General features: G+C 46.7%; 1 protein-coding gene across 1 annotated transcript; it reads right to left on the bottom strand.

Moving 5' to 3' along the window:
* Positions 1-1764: 1764 nt before the first annotated feature.
* lmx1al (LIM homeobox transcription factor 1, alpha-like) lies at positions 1765-22062 on the bottom strand. The gene is made up of 9 exons (XM_048990700.1): positions 21908-22062; positions 17534-17618; positions 16836-17025; positions 5941-6173; positions 5392-5552; positions 5193-5270; positions 4189-4306; positions 3831-3983; positions 1765-3443 (listed from the first exon to the last, which is right to left on the bottom strand). The coding sequence occupies exons 2-9, from the start codon at positions 17589-17591 to the stop codon at positions 3286-3288; spliced, it is 1149 nt and encodes a 382-aa protein (XP_048846657.1). The 5' UTR covers positions 17592-17618; positions 21908-22062; the 3' UTR covers positions 1765-3285.
* Positions 22063-22947: the final 885 nt, after the last annotated feature.

The raw sequence follows: 22947 nt of genomic DNA, 5'->3' as shown, positions 1-22947 counted from the left end.
GGGTGTCCGTCTGCCCCTCCCTCTCAAAATCCTCAAATTCCTACCCCCTAGTGCAACCCATTCTCTGGCAGAGATGGAATTTTGAAGTCCAGAAAGTAAAAATCCAGATTTCGTCTCAACCAACCAATTGAGTACTCTGTGACTCTTTATAATCAACTGTTTGGTTGAAACAAAGTCTTGGTCTGGATTTTTACTTTCTGGACCTGAAATTTGCATGTCTGCTCTCTGCAGAAGGGGACAGAGCTCCTCTTTCCAAATACACACACACACACACACACACACACACACACACACACACACACACACACACACACACACACACACACACACACACACACGGGCAGACTGATCCCAGTTCGGAGGGAAACCTGGAAAATGATTCTCTCTCTGCTCCGGGCTGGGGCTCCTCACTGAATCGTCCGACGCCATGCAGGCGCCCATCACGCACCCACGTCACACCATGCGGTAACATAAATACTGCAATACAGATGAATTTGAAAATACAGGCACAAGAAAACAGTACAAGATACTCCACCAGGGGGCGCTGAGGGACGTGCGATGGCTTTCAAGTACAAAGCAAGAAAATGGCAGTGACGGTACCAACACTGGTAGCTAAAAGCTCATCTACAGTAATAACACAGTCTTTTATTTTACACCAGAAAATGTTATGTCCTCGTTCGACTTTGATCCTTCTCATGAAACTTGTTTGTCCGAGTGCAGTTTGCCGTTTCATGGGAATGACAGAACAACATTCCAGAAGGTTCCCTTGTGCCTTCTCCTCCTTCCTTTAAAAAAAACCCTGTGAAGTTTTATTTTTTACCTTCTTGCTAACCCTGTGACCGAGTGTGACCCTGTGACCCTGGTTTCTTGCTAGGGACAGCAATGTTGTGCTTGCTCTCAGAAAGTGTGAACGCTTATTCCAGTCCTTCCCTATTGTAACGTGAATCCCACTTGAATCCTTAAGCTTAGTGGTAGTCTTTACCCCGACCAGGTCAATTAACAGGAGTGTATACCGCAGTGGAGCCAAAGGGACACTGGGCCCAGCTGAAAGCTGATTGGTCCCCAGACTGCCCCGTCCCCTGTCAATCACCGATTCAAAGCATATCATTGGCTAATGATAAGGCCGGCCTCTCACCCCTTTCGATCAACAACCAAACTTAACTAACAAAACATAAACCAAAGGCTACTCTCAGCGTTTTTATATGATCATAACATTAGGAATCACTTTAACTGGATGCCTCTTAGAAATGTGTCTGGGTAAGTTCAGTTTAATTCCTCTCAAAACCTTTATAAATACAGAACAACCAAAGTAATTACAAATGTTATTTAAAATCTTCTAACACAAAGCATAATAACACTGTGGCACAAGTGTTCACAAGGAGTTCACTAGGAAATGGAATCTCCCTGCTTCTGGACTGAATACCCTGAGTGCACACTCTGTTCCTCACTTCAAGTCTACACCAAGTGTGCACTACCACCCTCACCCTCAAACTACACTTGGTGCACAATCTAGCCCTCACCGTAAACTGACAGTACACTACCTTAGGTGGGCACACAATCCTCACCCTAAAGCTACTCTGGGTGCAGTCAGGCTAGTTCGAGGGTATAATACACACACTATAATCCTCACCCCAAAGTACTCTTTGTACGCTCCGATCTTCAGCCTCGGTACAGCGACTGCATGACCCTGTAGAAAATCCAGACGTCGCCGCCCATGAAGATCTTCAGATCGCTTCCGTCACCTTGGCTCACTCAGCGTATGCAACCCCCCCTCCCCCCCCGAGAGTACAAACAACCCCAATCAAGCACAGGTTTTCACCCTCATGAGCACGAGAAATAATCTTTCCGCAGAAGACAGGGTTACACCACTCCAGTGCTTTTGATTGGTTCCTGATGCACAGTTCTAACACCACACAGAGGCTACTCACTATCCAAATAGCTACTTAAATAAAGCAATTAAGTATTGAGGTTGAGTGGATGCAACATACCAACCCGGACCAGAACTGAAGCTGTTCACCCTCAGCCCAAACCGGACCCGTTCACATGTGATATTAACCACGAGACCTTTACCTCATCTCCTGCTACCAGTACCACCACTGAAATGACCCGCCCATCCCATAATGCAACGCGACATTTCAAAATGACCCCCCCTCTCCCTGTATCCGCGAACCCTCTGAACAGCCACCCCTGACAAGGGTCTGCTCTGATGTGGCCAGAGGTAGATTAATAGTCCTCGGGCGGGACGGAATCTCAAACACGCCCAGGCGGGAGTGCCGATATATAAAAACCGGCTTTTGGCCTGCCGTCGCTCTGCTTGGAATGCCTGGCTCGGTGGACCGTGAATTATTAAATCCTGGGGTCACGGTACTGCCTCTGGATCCACCGCAGTCATCTTCTGCTCAGTCTGCCGGGATCATTTCCGCTGTGTGTTGGGGGACCGGGCAGGCTGGAGAAATTATGCCCGTCACCACCAAAGGCCGCCTTACATAAACCAATCCGGGAGTTTCATTTCTAATGCAAACACATCCATTTCAGCAGTGCTTGACTTCTCTAGGGTTTGGCTGGATTAGCACTTGATTTAAAACCTGAAACCCCAGTGGTAAAGAAGCCTCCTGTTTCGATAATAGTGTGATAACCAGATACTAGCGCACCCTGCAGGCCTGGAGGACCAAGGCTTGCTTTCCTGTGGGCTCCGAGGGTCCTGTGCATGGAAAAGCCAGGGAGGATCCTTGTAGACGGAGGCCGAAACGGCCGGCAAGTTCATCCGTGTTTCGTACGAGTGTCTGAAGTGCTGCATCTCTCAGTCACCATAAGGGAGTCAACGAGGGGAATTTGAGAAACGACTGATGGCTCAGGTTAAGAGCGGTGTTTGGAAACACCAGCAGAGCAGTTCTGTTAGAAATGCTCAGTGATGAATATGAAGGTGTTTTAGTTAGGATGCTCTTCACAGTCTACAGGACAATACATTTTTCAGATATATTTACGGTTTCATCAAATGGTGTTTCCAGTGCTAAAGCTAAGTCAAGCTAGCTGGGGTTCAGGATACATTCACGTTACATGGCAGGGTTTGCATGAAGTCTTTTACAGACACATGTTCAATGGGTCCATTGACACAAGGTTCTCCAACCACTTAAAATGGGGCGTGTGATCTTTTGGGAGTCTCTGGACTGTCGTTAAGGTGGGGGGGGGGGGGGTCCTGTGCGAGGCTTGTCCACCACCTCAGGTTGGAGAGATGGTGCAGTTTGTTATGGAGGGGTTGAGGGGAAAAGAGCAGGGGTCTGGGGGTCAGGAGGTGAAGTAGGAGTTCTGCATGGAGTAGAGGCGATCGATGGGGTTCCCCACTCTCCCTGTCAGAAGTCCTCCATCCGCCGTTGCCAGGAGACAGTCGCCAAGGTGACTCAGGCTTCCGTCGCTGTCAAGGTCGTGGAACACTGTCTCCGAGTCTGGGATGAAAGGAGGGAGGAGGGAAAGAGGAAGTGAGAACAGTGGAGAAAATAGGTTTGGCACCTTGGGCCGGTTCCGCATTGACCGCCCCGAATGACGAGGCATTACAAGGTCACTTGCGGCGTGGATGAAGAGGCTGAGAACGGGACCTGATTAGTGCGACATTTGACGGGTTACAGCAGACATGAGGTTAACGAGGCAGACAGGAGGCGATGGTCACCTGACCCAGCATAGCTGAGGGAGCTGATCAGATGTTGGTCATGCTCCAGTGCTCATGTGCGGACACCAGTGCAGAGGCCAAAGGTCACAGTGAGTTATAAATACCCCAGGAATGAGCTCTCAGTGAAGGCATGTGTGTGAGGTCTAGGCCCGCTGGCACTCCTCACCGTAGTGCAGCTGCTCGGGGCCAAGCTGCGGCGGCGTGAGCCCGTGGCGGAACGGCTCGCCCCCGTATATGTTGGGGTCCAGAGCCAGCAGCTGCTGCCGTGGCAATGAGGGGTATGGCATGAGCCCGTCCAGACCGTGACCGCTGGAACCATCTGGAGAGAGAGAGAGAGAGATAGAGAGAGAGAAAACAGTGAGGAAAAATGAACGAGGACTGAAGATTACTGCCCAGCTGGGATATTACTATTATTTTAACATGTAATCAGACACTTATGTTGTATATAATCATACAGCTAGGGGGAGGGGCTCAAGCAGGATGACCGTAACCGTATCCATGACCGTAACCGTGTCGCATCTCACCTTCGCTGTCGTCGTTGCTCTGCCGGCCCCCGCGACTCGGCCCCCGCCGCCCCCCCAACTGCTCTTGCTCCTGCTGCTGCTGCTGTTGCTGCTGCTGTCGCCTGGCGATCTTTTTCATCTGGGACAGACACACTCAGGTGCGTCAAAGGCAGCACGCACACACTCCGCTATTCACAAGCATGGAACAGCTACAGACACACTCAGGTGCGTCAAAGGCAGGACGCACACACTCCGCTATTCACAAGCATGGAACAGCTACAGACACACTCAGGTGCGTCAAAGGCAGGACGCACACACTCCGCTATTCACAAGCATGGAACAGCTACAGACACACTCAGGTGCGTCAAAGGCAGGACGCACACACTCCGCTATTCACAAGCATGGAACAGCTACAGACACACTCAGGTGCGTCAAAGGCAGGACGCACACACTCCGCTATTCACAAGCATGGAACAGCTACAGACACACTCAGGTGCGTCAAAGGCAGGACGCACACACTCCGCTATTCACAAGCATGGAACAGCTACAGACACACTCAGGTGCGTCAAAGGCAGGACGCACACACTCCGCTATTCACAAGCATGGAACAGCTACAGACACACTCAGGTGCGTCAAAGGCAGGACGCACACACTCCGCTATTCACAAGCATGGAACAGCTACAGACACACTCAGGTGCGTCAAAGGCAGGACGCACACACTCCGCTATTCACAAGCATGGAACAGCTACAGACACACTCAGGTGCGTCAAAGGCAGGACGCACACACTCCGCTATTCACAAGCATGGAACAGCTACAGACACACTCAGGTGCGTCAAAGGCAGGACGCACACACTCCGCTATTCACAAGCCCGGACACTATAACATCACAAACGCATGGAACAGCTACAGACACACACACTGACAAATACAAACGGCGATTTGAAACACGCAGGTACTAATGCAGCTGGAAAAATAGTCAAGTGAGAAAACCTTTGAACTTCCTAAAGAGAGGTATTGGGTTTACCTTGGCTCTCTGGTTCTGGAACCACACCTGCACGACCCGCACAGTCAGACCTGTCTCAGCTGCCAGGGTCTCCCTGACCTGAGAGACGGAGGAAACAGAGCTGGGAGGAGCGTGTGTGTCTGTATGCATGCATACGGCCGCATGAAAGCACGCAGCCTAAACTGCAGCCTGAGCTGCGCTGTGTGTGAGGGACACGCACTTTGCGGCAGGGCTTGGACGACACTTCGAAGGAGGCCTTAAAGGCACGGCGCTGCTGCGTGGTCAGGATGGTCCGCGGCCGCTTGGAGCGCTTGTGCTCCTTGGCGTCGTCGCCGCCCTTCCCCAGAGAGCCGCCCCCTCCATCCTCATCCTCGCTCTTCACTGTACACGGGATGCGCATTTCAAATACTTAGAGAAAGCAGCATGTTCATAATAAATAATGAGAATCAAAACAATGCATATTTACAGTGATTTCAAAATCCTTTCCTTATTTGGAAAAAAAAATGTGTATACAAAGTATTAGCATTACACATCCAGGCAGGCTAACAGAACCCAAGTGGTTCTGGATGTGTAACGCTAATACTTTGTATACACACATTTTCCTTCTGTTGGAGGTATTCAATGTTCTGAATTATTCATGCCCTATATATTACTGTAATTATGGTAATGATCCACTGTAGCTAAAATGACAGCTGAATCATACCTAATTTAGCGCCTAATTTATGTGTGTGAGTCTGGCCCGCCGAATTGATTGGTGCATGTGGGTCACCTGACTCGGTGGGGGCGGGGCTGATGGCCGCCAGCATCTCGCGCTCCTTCTCGTAGTCGCCCCTGCAGAGCAGCTGGCCCTCCTTGAGGACGAACTCGTCGCCGCGCTGCAGGCGGCGCTCGCACTCGCAGCAGCTGAAGCAGCCCAGGTGGTACACCTGGCCCAGCACGCGCATGATGAGCTCCGACCGGCCGATCACCTGCAGGCAAGAGCTGCACTTCCGCACGAATAGCCTGCAGCCAAGCGGTGGTAGGGGTGGGGGGGGCGAAAAGGCAGGGGGGTGCTTATGCTTAGATGCATCATGTCACATTATTCCAGTATTTTCCAATCCAGTCTTAGGGGACCCGCAGACAGTCCACGGTTTTGTTCTCTACCTGCTCCTGAAAGGCTTAGAGGAAGCAAAAATGTGTTCTCTACCTGCTCCTGAAAGGCTTAGAGGAAGCAAAAATGTGTTCTCTACCTGCTCCTGAAAGGCTTAGAGGAAGCAAAAATGTGGACCGACTATGAGCACTGGATTGGGAAACACTGCATTATACAGGTTTTGGGGCAGTGTGTGGCTCTGTGCCTGTAATTAACCCAGTGTTAGCAGAGTGGTTTTACTTGTCGGGCCCTTGAGTGAGGCCCCTAACCCCCAACAGCGTCACCCTGCCTTTTCGAATGCAAATAGCTTTGAATAATAGCTTCTGCTAAGTAAATAAAATGTAAATGTGTTCTCCTGTAATCATGCTAAGGACACCTTTAGAGGAGAATAATATTCATCCAGTGAGATGTCTAATGGAATGTCTAATGAAGCACTGCAAACCAGTCCACAGGGATCCCCGACAGTCCACATTTTTGCTCCCTCTCATTTCCTAGCCAATCAGAAACACCAGATACCTAGTATGGGTGTACTGGGAGCTGGGAAGGAGCAGTGACCCAGGACCAGGTTGGGACACACTGGTGTAAAGGAAGCAGAGAGTCCGGATCCTGCTACAGAAGGTCGGCTGAGCTGGAAAGAGTCTCAGTAACGCGATCCGGCCCCATGGCCCCTGGAGTGGAGGCTGGAACATCTGCCTGGAAAATGCTGGTCAGCCCACCAGGCGACATAAGCAGCCGCCAAAGGGCACCACCTTCTGAGGGCCGCAAGCCGATCTCACACTGTCCCGGATGGAGCGCAAAATGACGCTTCCTGCGATGGAATTTAGCTAGTCGCTAGCAGGGATTTTGGTACAGCGCCGTGTGCAGGGTGGCTTTGAGGGTCTTACCTCACACCACCCACGCTGGTGGCGCTGTGTGTGTGTGGTTCGCATGCTCTCCACGTGCCGTGCGGTTCTCCTCGCAAAGCCCTAAGGCATGCTGTTGGGCTGAAGGGTGTCTCTAAATTGCCTGTAGTGTAAGATTGGATTGGAACCCAACCTGGTGCCCTGCGCTGCCTGGGATGGGCTCCAGCCCCCGTGACCAGGACGAACAGCCAGAAGGTGGATGAACTCTTCGCAGAAGTCAGTAACAATATTGAGAAACAAACTCAAGGCAGTGGGGTCAGGAACTGGGAATAACGACCCAGCAGAGAGTCACAGACTTAACTGCTCCGTTAAGTAATGAATGGTCACATCACTCAGCCAAATGATAATTAAAACAGGGAGAGTAACGGCCATCCGGGCGTGGGGATCGGTGCTGAAGGTCATTCAGGGTCGTGAGGGGGCGATGAAGCACCTTCCTGCCTCGATATCACGCCAAGCTTCAGGTGTAAACAGAAGCTCAGCTCTCTCCGGTAGAGCGTCCCCTGCCTGTAACACTTGGGACTGCGGCTTTAAGGAGCTATAAGGGCTGCAGATCCCCCGGCTTTCAGAACACCAGGATGAGTCAGGACCTGACCTGAGGTCACTTAACTCTACAACACAGAGCCCCAAACCCGTGACCCGTCAGCATTGAAATGACCCCCCCGGTCCTGGGCTTTATCTCGCCACACAAAGCAGGCCTTCCCAGCCCCAACCTTTCACAATCCCCACTCTCTATTCCACATTTTAATCATGCAGAGCCTTTAATTAATTATGTGCCACAGAGCTGATGATTAAATTCTGGACGTGATTTGATGCCACCACACCCCCCCCCCCTCCTGCCTCCCGACATTTCGGAACTATGGTTTTTATTAAGCATTTTAAAATCTTTGTATTAAAAAAAAAATGTTTTATTTATAATACTGCATTATTTATTTATTGTTGATGCGGTGACTAATGAAGTACTACGACTTCTGTCCTATGAAAATCAGTAGCCAAAACAATTAGTTGAATTAATTTTCACTGCTGGTTTAGGTCATAGGATAACGCCAGTGGGTCACTAGGTCTGCAAAACAGATTTTGCAGTCATTTCTGACGATGGACCTCTCATTGTGGGAACAATAAGGTGCAACGTGTCTTAATGAACACTAGGGGGCGGTAGCTGACTTCAGTTTGAGGAAGAGTGACACTACATTAATATCAATATAAGCCAACTACTATTTTTTGCATGCAAAAATGCAGACAGAAAATTGTCTGCTTTTTAGATGACCTGTGTATCTCATTCCCTCTTCTGTTTTTCTTTCCTATATATATGTGCATGTGTGTGTGTGTGTGTGTGTATATATATATATACATATAAAATCACAGGCCGATACAAATTACCTGATACAGACAATTGACTATATTGACTGAGTGATAAGTACCTCATACCTCAGCCAATTGCATATATAGATTCAAGATTCAAAGTTTCTTTGTCATATGAAGAAGTGCTGTGTACATAGTATGAGATTCTTGCTTGAATTCCTTCTCCACAGACTGCAGAGGTCACACAACTATCTCCATACGTTTCAATGCACTCTTTTCTTTGACTCCCAAACCTTGGACAGATCTTTGGAGATCTGATCCGGCCTGCTCAGCCTACTGGTAGCTGAACCCTCACCAAGAGAAGCGATGAAGATGATGATGAAGATGATGATGACACTGATTTCAATATGTTCTCAATCCCTTGATTTTCCCAACCCTTTTCATCTCAAATCCTTTGTGTCCCCCCCCCCCTGCATTTTCTGTCACCGTTCCCTGTTCTCCCAACCCCCCCACCCCACCCAGTGAAACTAATAAAGATGGGATTAATTAGATTGTTGTTTAAACAGTGCGAAGCCCCAGACAGACGCTGTAAACTCATAAATAGGGATTGAGGATGCCATGAGGTTAATCTCTACCCACTCCCCGCACATCACTCTCACACACTCGCCGCCGTTCGTCCGCAAGGCCACACCGCTGCTATTAATTACAGATTAATCATCGATTCGTGCTGCTGCAGCCGTCCGTTTGCGGAGGACCGGGGAGCTTGGTGGGAGCGTGACGTATGAGCCTGTGTGCTCAGGACATGCATCCGTGTGGCTCTATAAAATGGGCAGAATCTGCAAATACGATAAGAAATTCACACAGTACCAGAAGACGCTGAAAATGCACAGGCTCCCAAGCAGATTACTGAACACAGCGGCGGGTTCCTGTTTACACACACACACACACACACACACACACACACACGCACACAGAGTGGCACATTCTCACACACAAGGCAACGTCAGCTTGCCATACAAACCATCTATGACAAAACGCATATAACAATATGACGGACGTTAAAAATGCTCAGCAGGATGCAGGATGGGATGGGGAGAGTGGAAGGAGGAGACTGGGAAAGAGGGAATGGCAGAGGGAGGGGTGTGGAAGACCCCGACCGCGAGTGAGGAAGGTGTCGCTCCCCAAATCCGGCTGAGGGGGATGGAGCCAGGTCGCCTCGCTAAACCCTCTTAGCTCGGGCTGTGAGACGGTCCGGTCCAGAATGCAGCTGCTCCGTCCCAGCCTGTCTGCCAGTCAGCCGGGGCGCCCCCCACATGCCATGTGACAGCACACCCCTGCCGTGAGTCACACCTGTACCCACTGCACGCCGACAACCCGAGGGGGCTGCAGGTGTGGATAAGCGTGTCCCGCTTTTATGAGGGAACTTTGCTTTTCTGTTAGACCAAATGCAGGGTTTCAACACCCGCAATGGAACCAATGTTGTACTGGTGTGTGTCTATAGTCAAGATTAATGTTGTTGATTTTGGGGGGGGGGGATTGTGGAAAGAATCAATTCAATATATAAGCAGAAGGACAGCTATGAGGGCTGTAAAACCAGACTGGAGCACAGAGTGACAGGCCGTTGCGGGGGTCGGGTCGGGGGAGGTTGATAGGGAGCAGTAGATCACTGGGGTATTTTTTTTCATTCTTAAATCGATTATAATCTCTCCGCTGGTCGCAGACAGGCAGCAGGCTGCCTCCGTGTGAGAAGATACGAATACAGATGGCTGGGCTGGCTGGGCTCCTTACACACTGACAGCTTTTACTGCTCACATTCTCCACTAAACAGGGCTGTCTGATCACCCCCCCTCCCCCACAGGTGGCCCTCTTCTAAGTGTGACATGTGAGCCCATGAGTACTGGGACGATGGGCTAAAACTGTGCCTGAGGGTGTCTGTGCTTCAGATGGGGGGAAGTTACCTACTGCAGGCATGTGTGTGTGTGTGTGCGTGTGTGTGTGTGTGTGTGTGTGAATGTGTGTCGAGAAAGGAATGCTGGGAGATTTTAATAACACAGAAGCAGTACAGGGAGATTTAATAAAAGGAGATGATGTGATTACTGAACACTGGCTCTGTGCCACCTACACTCACAGAGCAATATCCGCTCTCGCTGTTTCGCGTGCACACACACACGCGCGAGCGAGCACACACACACACACACACACACACACTCACACACACCATGCCAGGAATCGCTGAAAGACACACAAAGCGGCAATAAAACTATAGTACCGGAGAGATGTTACATAATGGGATGTGCAGTGGTGATGGGGAAGATAGATTGGACCATCCTGCCGAATCTGTCTCCATCTCTCCATCTCACAGCCCTGTCCACAGGGACCCTCAGCGCCCCTCAAAGTGATCTGCTTCCCCCCAAATCAATAACTTCCAAAACCCTAAACTGCTCATATAAGGCCAGTCTGTCCAGGGTGATGGAGCTGGGGAAGCCCATGGACCCATAACCCAGATGGTATAGGTTCGAGTCCCCCTACCCAATCCCCCCATGCATGACACCCACCCTGACTGACACACCTTGCCATCCGTACTACCAAAAACCGCAGGTCGCTTTTGGAAAGGGCCGTCAAAGAGGTGACCAGAATCACATTCTCACAGACGTTTCCTGCAGCCATTGTGTGGCCGCTCATATAACCTGACAACACGCATCATCTGGGGATGTGTGCGACGCCGTTCATGCCCAGCCGCCACCACTGATACGTGACTCATCCCCCCCAGGTCCGCTGATTCCAATGTATGCGTTCCACCAGGGTGTTGGGTCACAGCCCGCGGCCTGCGGTGCTGGATTTCACGCCGCCATCGTGTGTGGTCATAAGATTTGCCGGACCTCAGCAGCCAATGCGGGGTTCTCTTTTGGTCATGAACGTCCCTGCACTTCTCTCCGTTACGAGGGTGGTGTGTGTATGTGAGTGACTGCATGTATGTGTGTGCGCGTGTGTGTGCGCGTGTGTGTGCGCGTGTGTGTGCGGTGGGTAAGACTAGTGCTGTTGGTTTAGATAAAACAACTAATCCCTGAGCCACCGGGACGCAATATCCTGTCTGGCCGTTTCTCATTTCCTGTCTTCTGCCGGAGCAAAAAAAGAAGGGAGGGGGGGACTCCTCGTTGCCTAAGAAACAGAAGATACAGCAAATCTGTTTGAGAATGTCAATGGTGTTCTCCCCCCCCCCCACCCACCCGCCTCCCGCCTTTTTGTTGCGCCTTTTATTATTCCAGATTTAATAAAACCGAGGCAAGCAGCTCGTTCTGCCATGAAACATTTATTAGCTGCCTGTAATGAAATTGTTGTTTGGGGGGGGGTAGGGGTGCCAGGGACTCACGCATATTATGCAAAACAGCAGTAATAATACAGGAGAGGGGGTAAACTCAACCCCCCCCAGCCTGCACATCTTTTCGTATCCCTCCTTACAAGCCTCTTATTCCGAACTTTCTTTCCATCTTTTCTTTTTTCTCCTCTCCTCACCTCTCCCCCGCTCACCTTTCTCTCTCTCTCTCTCTCTCTCTCTCTCTCTGTTCTTCTCTCTCTGTTTCCTTCTCTACCTTGTTTCTGCCTCAATTTTGCCAGCTGATGTTCCAGACGGAAACTGCATCCCCCGGTCCTTGGGGGGGGGGGGGATGTGTTCTCTGGCGCTTCCATCTTGGGAACTTTCTAGATCTGCAGCCTGCCACAAGTCACCAATGGCCACCGACGGCCACCTGAGCCACAGACCAGACCCTGCCAGCCTCTAACTCGGTGGCCAATCGATTCACTAACTCAAGTCTTGCATTAGCTGGCAACTGACACATCAGGGTTATGTGGAGACCCTCCAAAGGTGGTATAATGGTCGGACAAGACAAAGGCAGTCAAAACACACACTCATATGCCAGTAATCCATTAGGTTTGGACCTCAAATGTTGTGAGATCTAGCTCCGGAGCTGGGTAAGAGCGATAACGGCTAGTCAGGGGGATATCAATCTCACATCCATACTTATTTACTACGCTGAGCAGGGCCCCTATCCAAAGCAACTGTCCTTTGGGTCTGCATACGCTTATCATTCCAGCCAATGAGAGCCCTGTGTAGGTTTACCATGTGACACCTGTGTCTCTGTAGGTAAACAGAGCTACAAGATGGGCGTGGTGGCCACTGTAATGCCTTTGGGACCTCGGCCTGTGTGGGGACCTCTGTTTAGCAAAGACGTGGGTAATTAGCACCTCCCACCCCGTGTGCCTGAGGCAGAGAAGAGTGGCGACAATTAAGAGCAAACGAGAGATAAAGGAGGGAGATAAACGGATTGGTGTCATTGCTACTATCAATCTCACAGAGGAGAGGAAATGAGGTTTACATCAAAGAAATATGATTAAGAAGCAGACAGTGATGAATGAGGCCAAGGGGGTAAGGGGTGAAAGATTAAGAGGGGGAAAGGGGGATGGTGAGGTAGTGAAAAGGAGAGTGGGCAAGACTGAGGAGGAGAGGAGCGAAGGAGCGGGGGACGGAGTGTGACGGAGAGTACGTGAGGGAGAAGGCAGAGCTGTGGGGTTTCCGACAGGATCGACATAAGCTCGCCTTCTGCCACCCTGCTGCAATGTGGCATCCTGCCAGACGGGGGAGCTCTTCCTGAGACGTGCGGTGTGGTTTAAAAACCCCCGGCGAGTCCCTGTTAAAGGCGTGTCATCTCTATTCCCAAATACCCTCCGTCAATCCTCGACAGAAACCACTTCCCAAATTTAGTGCGATTATCTCTTAATTCCGAGAAAGAGCTTGATATAAGGGGAGGTACACCTTGTTCAGGATGTCTGCCTGTCAGCGTAATCCCTGTTACGGGCAAAATAGCCCACAAACACACTTGATATTTGTGAGAACGTAATAGCTTAGTCAGGACCAAGCTGTAGGTGCGGCTCAGTTCTGCTGATCCCCCCCCCCCCCGCAGTCAGAGTTGGTCTGGTCCACTATCAGCGGCTGTGCCCCTGCAGAGTGAATCATTAAATCCCATGTATTGCAATATCTGCCTGCTCCTGGGTCTTGGCTCTCGTAGCACAAGGAATGTGGGGGTTCAGGACACGGAGGGGGATGCTAGGCCCCGCAGCCCCAGACTAGAGTAATTTTCTGCCTGGGTCCCAGGCTCTGTGCCCTGGGGCATATGAGCTTTATTGGTCTGGGACATACTCCTGCTGGGAGAGTGATGTGGCTGTTTGCATTTGCCATGTAAGTCGGTATGAAAAAGGGCACACAAAACGTGCGTGTGTCTGTGCATGAGTCTGACAAAGAGATATAGCCCCGATGGAGTGTGTTTTTAGTGCACAGTGGTGCTAATGTTAGCATGCGTGGGAACGTGCTGGTGTGTATCTGTTTGTGAAGGTGCGTTGGGGTGGCGGCGGTGAAGAAAAATGAAAAAATGTGAAAAGGAGAGCAAGAAGAACGGGGGAAAGGAGAGGGAGGGAGAGGTGTAAGATGGAATGGTGGCGGGGGGGGGGAATTGGACGGCAAGATAGAGATAGAGAATGTTTTGACAGAGGAAGGAGATCAAAGAAGTTTAAACGTTTGAAACAAAGGGGAAAGGGAAAGAGTGAGGAAGAAAAGGATGGATGCGGAGGAGAGGAGAGGGACGCAGACATTCGGTAAATTAGTTATTTGGTGCTGAGTGAGTCAGTTCAATGCGGCTCCGGATAGTTTGGGTTTGTTCATGCTGGGTCTGTCTTATAATTAAGATAAATGGGAGAGAGAAAATCTGGAAATATACTTAGGATTTAGACGTCCATCTTCACAATATGATTTCTATATGTGTATTTATGGTTATTTTGTCGCATATATGCGACATGTGCTACGTTTCATAGCGTATTTGGGTGTTTCTCAGTATGCATACTTGAGCGTACTGGTGTTCTCCTGTACCCTCCCGTTTTATGTTATCCTCCATTGCTGAGGACCAGTTCCAGTACTAAGAACACAAGTACACCTTTACACACTCACTGTCTCTTTATTGCTCTTTACTGTTCTCTCACTGACCTCCATCCTGTCCCATTGTCGCTCCTCTTGTTGAACTTAACGGTGACATAAACTGAATGGTTTTCTTGAATCATCTTTTTACTAATGAGACCGTGATTTTTCTTTTCTTTTCTTGTCAGGACTTTTCTGAGAGCCTGGCTTCCTACTCATGGCCGTAAAACACGCGACAAAAGTAAACCATGATTATTATAATAGTCAACAGGAATGAAGGAAAGCATGATAAGGGAGAGAGAGGAAAGAGAGAGGTCAACCTTCTGAGGTGAAAGCGGTTAGCATCCCCTCCCGAAGGAGTCACACACCTGCCCTGGAGATGCAGCATGCCTCTGTGGGGGGGGGGGGGGGTGGGGGGGTGCTGATGGACAGACCACAGAGAGCACAAGGAGATATTGTTTCTCTTCTCTCCAAGGTCACTGGCAGAGGAACGTGCCAGATTGCTCACTGGGAGACTCAACAACAGGCTCACAAAAGCCGACACAGGTCCCTAAACACACACACGTGCACATGCACACACACACACACACACACGCATGCACACACACACACACACACACGCATGCACACACACACACACATACGCATGCACACACACACACACACACGCATGCACACACACATACACACACACACACAAATACGCATGCACACACACACATACGCATGCACACACACACACACGCACACATACGCATGCACACACACACACACACGCGCACACACACACGCATGCACACACACACACATACGCATGCACACACACACACACGCACACACACACATACGCATGCACACACACACACACGCACACACACACATACGCATGCACACACACACACGCATGCACACACACACACACACATACGCATGCACACACACACACGCATGCACACACACACACACATGCACACACACACATGCATGCACACACAAACACATACCCATACACCCACACACCCACACATACGCATGCACACACTCACACACACACGCACGCACACACACATACGCATGCACGCACACACTCACACACACGCACACACACATACGCATGCACACACACACACACACACAAACGTGCACACACACACACACACACACGCACAGGTTTGTAATTATATCTTTGTGGGGACTCTCAATTCATTTCTATGGGGAAATTCTAATCCCAACATGACAACCTTAACCTCCTAGCCAGCCATAACCTTAACCGTAAGTAACTAAACAAAATACGGGACTTTTGGCATTTTTAGAATTTTGATGGCATGCAGAGATCTTTGTGGGGACCTGAATAATGGTCCCACAACATCAAAATAACAGGTCAAATAATAGATCACATTCTGGGGTACATTTGGTCCTCATAATGCAATATAAACATAATCCACACACACACACACACACACACACTAAGCCTGGAAAGACGTAATTCTGATTTGTGTGCTGTTTACTGGCTGCCTGTCCTTACGGACCCTCCCTGATACACTAATACGCACTCCCATTACATGAAGCTCCGATGATCTCTGTAGATCTGTTGGACCTTTGAACACCGTGTCACACACTCAGCTATGTATCTATGAATGGCTGCTCTGCCTCCCACTTCCCTCCCCCTCTTTCCCATCTCCCGGTGTGGGAGGCTATGCAGATGCTGCCCCCCCCCCCATCCCGCTACACATCGGCTCGCTAACGGAGCGCACTCCCTGACGCATCAGCCGGCTTGATGACACCCTGGCTGTCTCCGACTCGGAGACCCGCACGCTGGTGCGTTCCCTCCCCGGAGCAGCCGGGCCTCTGAAGGCTGTGAATCCGAGCGACGGCACTCAGACTGGCTTTGTCACGAGGAGCGTCGCACCAGCAAGGAACATGTTAATGGAGTCAGCAAAACACTGTGACAACAGTGTTGAGGCAGCGCTTAGGCAACGTTATGGCAGTGCTGAAGCAACATTAAGGCAGAGTTGAGGCAACACTGAGGCCGTGTTGAGGCGACACTGAGGCAGTGTTGAGGCGACATTGAGGCAGTGTTGAGGCTACATTGAGGCAGTGTTGAGGCGACATTGAGGCAGTGTTGAGGCGACATTGAGGCAGTGTTGAGGCGACACTGAGGCAGTGTTGAGGCGACATTGAGGCAGTGTTGAGGCAACATTGAGGCAGAGTTGAGGCGACATTGAGGCAGTGTTGTGGCAGAATTGAACTTATGCTAAAGCATCGTTAAGGTAGCACTGAGGCAGTGTTGAGGCAGCATTGAGGCAACATTAAGATTGAGACAGGGGTAAGCAACATTAAGGCGGTTCTGAAATGCACACAGGCAGCCTTACTTTTCGTAGTCGTGTTTGCAGTACAGCAGGCGGTCACGGCAGTAGCAGGTCCCACTGAGCGTGCTCAGACACACGGCACACTTCACACACGTCTCGTGCCACGACCGCTCGTTGACGCGCAGTAGGAAGCGGTCGGCGATGGGCGACTCGCAGCCCGCACACACCTCGCCCGCCGTACCATGATCCGAGCCTGAATGGGGGAAGGGGGCATGAGGGAGAGGTGACCATGACAGGAGAAACTGGTAAGGGGCCGTCCACAAATGCTCAGCTACTCCTAAACTGTAAACAGACTGTTTCATAAAATGACTGTTAAACTTTAACCATGCAAACGTTTTGGCACGTTTTCAACATACATAAACATACAGGCCTAAATCAGTGGATAGAAAATCCAGCACATGAATAAAAACACAGCAAGTGTTTACAATACCGTGGGACTGGTTAGGAAAAACCTTCTGATCAGTCTACCAGTTCTGTACAAAAACATAAATTATTTGTTTTGTTTTTAATGTTAACAGAGGTCCCTTTGGTCACCACGTGAGACCAACCGCGCGGAAAAGAAAGGCAGCTTTTTATATGCAACAAAAACAATCCTGAACAACGAAAATCAATTATTATTTTCAGTAATTAGGCGAATTACCCCTGATAAAGACGCTACAAATTTTGGCTCATATCAAGTTGTAACCCTTAAAATGTCTCACCAAAGGGCGTGGTTGAAGGAGCCTGTTGAAGACAAGACTGTGTCTCTTCGGTTTTCATCCCGGATCTCCTTACGCCTTATTCTCCCTGAGAAAAAAAACACACACGGTTTCACGTATCGCCTATAAACAGTTAGCTGAGCAGAAGCTGGACGGGATACAGGTTTAAGGTAACTATTCAAGCTGCAGTGTAAAACAACCGACAACAATGTGATTATAAGTAGAGAAGTGAGATTCCTAAAGATAAATCACCACGTCGTTATTATTATAGCCTATACCAGCGGTAGTTAACAGTCCCGAGAGCATAGACAGCGCGCAGAGTGCTCGTTAGGGTGATTTCTTCTTATATCGCTCATTTATTTGTTTGCTTTTCTTAAAACCACGTATTGGGGGACAAAAGTACAATCGAAGTCATTTCGAAATCTCGGCCAAGATCTGGCGGTTTTTGGTGAAACCTTTGACCTCTTGTCTTATACACCTATAGTGCACAAATCACAAAGCGATCCCGCCGTAAGTGACCACGGTTATGATCAATAAATTGTAGATTTATTTCCTGATGCTTATTCTTTGTTATAGGAGACTTATAAAACGAAGCATTTTAATTACGATTATATTAATATTACAAAAAACTACTACAAAATTAGTTTAGCATTTATCCTCATTACTTTCTACGCTGTTTGCCGCTATTCAATATGCTGTTAACGTTAGAAATGCATCGCTTCATGTTTTAGAATAAATGTATTTAGTGTTTTTTTCCGTTGTGCATTCTTTTTGTTAAAAAATACAAAACGAAACTATACAAATTGATTGCATGATATATGGTTGAGACATTAAAACACTAGTTATTATTTTTGAAATATATCGTTAATATATGGGTAAATAAAATGCTTAAATCATTTAAATAAGTCCCGTTTTATTTACAAATATAGAGCTTCACCGGTCGATAGAAAACAAATGCGTTAATAAAAAGAAAATCGCTTTGAAAGGTACGTAAACGCCAAAATCCTTATGAAAAAATAAAAAATACGTATATATATCTCACACAAATAACAAATACTAGAAAGAAAATCTAATTTTATAATAATGCAAGTTTAGTAATTCAATGGTAATTCATCAAACTGGTATTAAAATTAATAAATGTGCCTTGATATTTATTAACCATCAATAAATATGAATATATTATTTTGCCGAGGTGTCGGAAAAATTGATTATTTGTGTCCTTCGGGATTAATAAAACATCTATCTATCTATCTATCTATCTATCTATCTATCTATCTATCTATCTATCTATCTATCTATCTATCTATCTATCTATCTATCTATCTGTGTATAATCAGTAGGATAACGCTATGGAATAATGATTTTTTCATTTTACAGTGTAATGTATAATGTATAATGTGGCCAATAGTACTTCTATTCGTACAGCAAGAGAAAAAACAAATGAATTATCGAATATTTAATAGGTGTTTCGTTCACTATTCGTTTAACATTGGAAGGTTAAGCTAAAATTTTGTATAATTGCAGAAGTGCGTTAATTTCAATTAAGCAGTTCTGGATGTTTAATTTGATCGAATACGGTCTTCTTCAGGAAATAGACACAGCTATTGTATATGGGAAGAAACGCTCCTGTGCTTATATGGTACTGCAAAGTCTAAGGAGCAATGGGTTAGATTGCTGGCTCATGCAGAACTTGGTCGAACACAGAGCGAGAAACATACGCGTCAAAATGTATTGGGGGGATATTCTTACCGATGGAATCAAGTTCATTTCGTTCCAAAACTACCCACTTTCTATCCACTATTCGGTTTGTTCTAACTGGAGATATTAGAACAACAAATTGCGTTAAGGGCTTTAAATTTTGCACGTGTGGTCGAAGCCATAGGTATAACTTCATTTCAAAACCTGGGCACTTCTCTACTGCCTTAATGGGGTTTACAGCGGCCGCTAAACTTGGTATATATAACAAGTTAAAATACCACGTGCGGCTTGTTACACATCTCTTACCTAAGGCGGCGATCATTGAAAGATGAAAAAATACCATATACGCGAAACGTTTATGCAAAAATGCATGCTGCTGAGAGATAAGGTTTAACGTAATTGGTAATATCGACAATAGTCGATATTGTCATAACTTATGAATCATTTTTATAAGTCAACAGCCCATTAAAACAAAGGAAGACTTACTATATTCTCATGTTTTACAGTTATTTGATGTGGAATCGCGTGATTATCTGTATAGTTTTCGTTTCAGGTGCCATAAAGAGCAGCCGCTGCGTTTTAAAAGTCTGACACTACAAAGTGCGAAAGTTTGAGCGCATTTAGCTCAAGAAAACTCAGTTCTTAGGAGAGTCAAACCAGAGACTCTTTCGCTGCAACACGTTCGACTGATGTCTCAATGTATCAAGTCGGTTTAAGTGAAATATTACATCCGTTTTACTATGTATGGTAAGTAAATTACAATAGATTAGCAACTCTTTACCTCTTTTAGTCACGCATATTGATTTTCATGCATCTGTTTACATCTTTGAGTAGTTCAAGTACATCAAATTTGACAGCATTTGAGAGCGTGCCAACTAATTACGGACATAGACAAATTTCATGTTATTCTTAAAATACTGGAGGGTTGTTAACTAATGATCAAAATGATTAAATAATGGGATCGAAAAGCCACTTGTCCTTAATATTTTATTTTATGAGTAAGATCACGCACCAATAAATCAACGTCTGCGTGTGTTTCATGCCTAATCTAAACCCATAAATACCCTTTATTCACATGTACTTAGTTTTTACACTGGTGATTAAAAAGTAATTGTGTGTTATATATTTCCAAATATTTATCGATGGCTGTGCAATATGTCCATCCCTGAAATCAACTGTAAATAAAATACAAATTGATAAACACAATAATCACAGTACAAAGATCATAATTAATAAAACAATATTATGTTGTCTTTGTTCAGTTCGAGCAGGTTATAATGGGACATAGAATAGAAACGCAACATTTTATTTAACGCAGTGACATCAAACATCGGAGGGCTTGGTTAACGATTGTATGTTTGGGTTTTAAGATAAATTATTTCCACCAGTTTGTTTGCAGATGAAAATTGAATTCGAAGTACCTGCAGTCCAGATGAAAGCGATACAAAATTACAAGCAAAAATCAATTCATGTTTTGATAATGTTGTCGAAACTTTAAATTATTCAACAAGTTGTCTGTGGTTTATTCGGCTATTGGCGTGCATTTGAAACGGGAATATCTTTAATCTGTTACACAAAACCCAAAACGCGCGCGCGCGTGTGTGTGTATGCGTGTGTTTTACGATAATAGGTAAAATTCCGACGCAAGTGGTTTAATTGAAGGAATGATAGGTGTGCTGGGGAATCAGTTTAACGACATAATGTAGGTTTTTGCCATGTTATTGCCATCGCGCACATTATTCCAGTTATATATTTCCCTAGGAGCTACACAACGCGGAAAATGCGCTCGTTATATAATTATTTTTAGTACGACAATTAACATCTGTAGCTATTATATAAACTAGAAATAAAGAATATAATGATAGTCGTCAATCAACTACGGCAATATAACTTTAGCTCAGCCGATTAAATGTGATCAATTATGTACTTATATGTCCATGTGTCATTCGGTAATAACGAATAGTTTGTGAAATATTTAAAAATATGGAATACCCTCATTTGTAGAATGCTCCTATAGGCAATACTCACTTGAACTGGAATAGCCTATTTTCAGTAAATAATTCCAAATTCTATTTCTCCCGGGACCCGGTACCAGATAAGGTGTTGCAAAATGGTTGGATGCAAAATTCTATTTGAAATATTTAAGGCGCATTAAAAATAATAAGAAATTACAACGGTATATCTGCAGCAATTCGCGCCACATCAAAGTTGAAATAGTATATAAAAATACAACCGGTCAGACAAAATACACATATTGCTGTAAAAGAAAATAATGCATTGGAAAACATTCATATGTTTGAAAGATTTACGCATAATATGTAATACTGTTTCTATAATCATTACGCTAGCATAAAAGAGAATAATTTCTCGCGTGACAATAAAATCTAACTCGTCCTGTGCGAATCACAATTGGCAAAAAAAAGCCACACAGTTCTCCCTTGATGAGGGATGAGCGTCAACTCGCGCGCAGCGTCTGATGCGCCAATGTCGCAAATCAAACAGAGCTATTGCTGGAAACATGTACATACTATGATTTTTGAAATGGCAAACAGCTTCTGTGTTTTCTCCATGATCGCTGCTAAAACGAAAAAGAACAAAAATACACAAAAATGGTAACTGTATATGAATTCAAAGTGCGCACTGCACCTATCTACGCGCCTTGGATACCGACGCACTTACCTTGCCAGAGACAGCTCTCCTGGTAATTTCTTCAGGGTGTATAGAAATAGGGAAGATAAGAGGGATGCACCGTTTAACCTGGAACAAGGCTGCTCTGTTATACTCCGAGTCGGGGAATACACTTATCGTCCAGTACTCCTCTCCGCCGTCTTTTCGCGCAGTTATAGACTCGGGGAGCGCGCACTTGCAGACAAAGCGAGAGGAGGGAGCACTGGGTGGAGAGGGAGGGGTGACTCACGGTATAAGAGGGACAGAGGAGAACCGGAGATGTGAAAGAAATAGTTGGTGTGCTTCGTATGCGTGAAGTGAACATTTGTTCAAATTATTTGACTGGTTTTAATCAGTTTTTTTTCCATGACATCTAACTCACAGGTCGAAATCGCAGTGAGCTGGGGACAGTATTAAAACATATGGCTTTAAAGGTGGAAAAGCCATCGGTGTTATTTCTCCGTGTTTTTAAATTACGGTGAATAAATTTAGTGAAAAGAATTCAGCAGGACGACATCAGAGTCGCCGCTCAGCTACTCCTATAACAGTAACATTAATTGGCTTCACAAATAACATGATAATCAATAAAAAAGTTGCACAGTTTCAGCGGGTTAATCTACGGGACAAATCCATCCATCCATCCATCTTCAAACCGCTTATCCTGCTCAGGGTCCTCGGAACCGGAAAAATTAATAATACCAATAAAAAACACGACGTTGATGCGAAACCTTCCAAATCAAACTTGGGGAGAAGCAGTAAAGCAGCAACCGGAGCGAAGTAACTTACAATATGTTTTTGATAAAAATGTACTGATATGTCAAATATTAGTGGATGTTACTTCATATAACGATTGTGGCAGGTGTTTGCTAGTGTGTGTTATAATCGAATGGCTAATTTGAAATGAATAATGATTACGAAATTAGTAGTAATTTCGTGCTTACTAACGAGTTACAGATTCTTAAGTATCAGTGCTATTTGTATTTTTTTTAGAATAAATATTAACGCGTATTAATTTCGTCCTCTTATTCTGTGCATCTCAGATGAAAATGTAT

The sequence above is a fragment of the Brienomyrus brachyistius genome, chromosome 22 (assembly GCF_023856365.1).
Source record: "Brienomyrus brachyistius isolate T26 chromosome 22, BBRACH_0.4, whole genome shotgun sequence".
Classification (NCBI taxonomy): domain Eukaryota; kingdom Metazoa; phylum Chordata; class Actinopteri; order Osteoglossiformes; family Mormyridae; genus Brienomyrus; species Brienomyrus brachyistius.
This window is presented reverse-complemented; position numbering and strand designations above follow the sequence as displayed.

Coding starts and splice junctions, on each gene's coding strand:
- lmx1al (XM_048990700.1), bottom strand. CDS start 17,591: ATGAAAACCGAAGAGACACAGTCTTGTCTTCAACAGGCTCCTTCAACC. Junction 3,984..4,188: donor GAGCAACGACGACAGCGAAG/GTGAGATGCGAC, acceptor CTCTCTCTCCAG/ATGGTTCCAGCGGTCACGGT. Junction 3,444..3,830: donor CCCCGAGCAGCTGCACTACG/GTGAGGAGTGCC, acceptor CTTTCATCCCAG/ACTCGGAGACAGTGTTCCAC.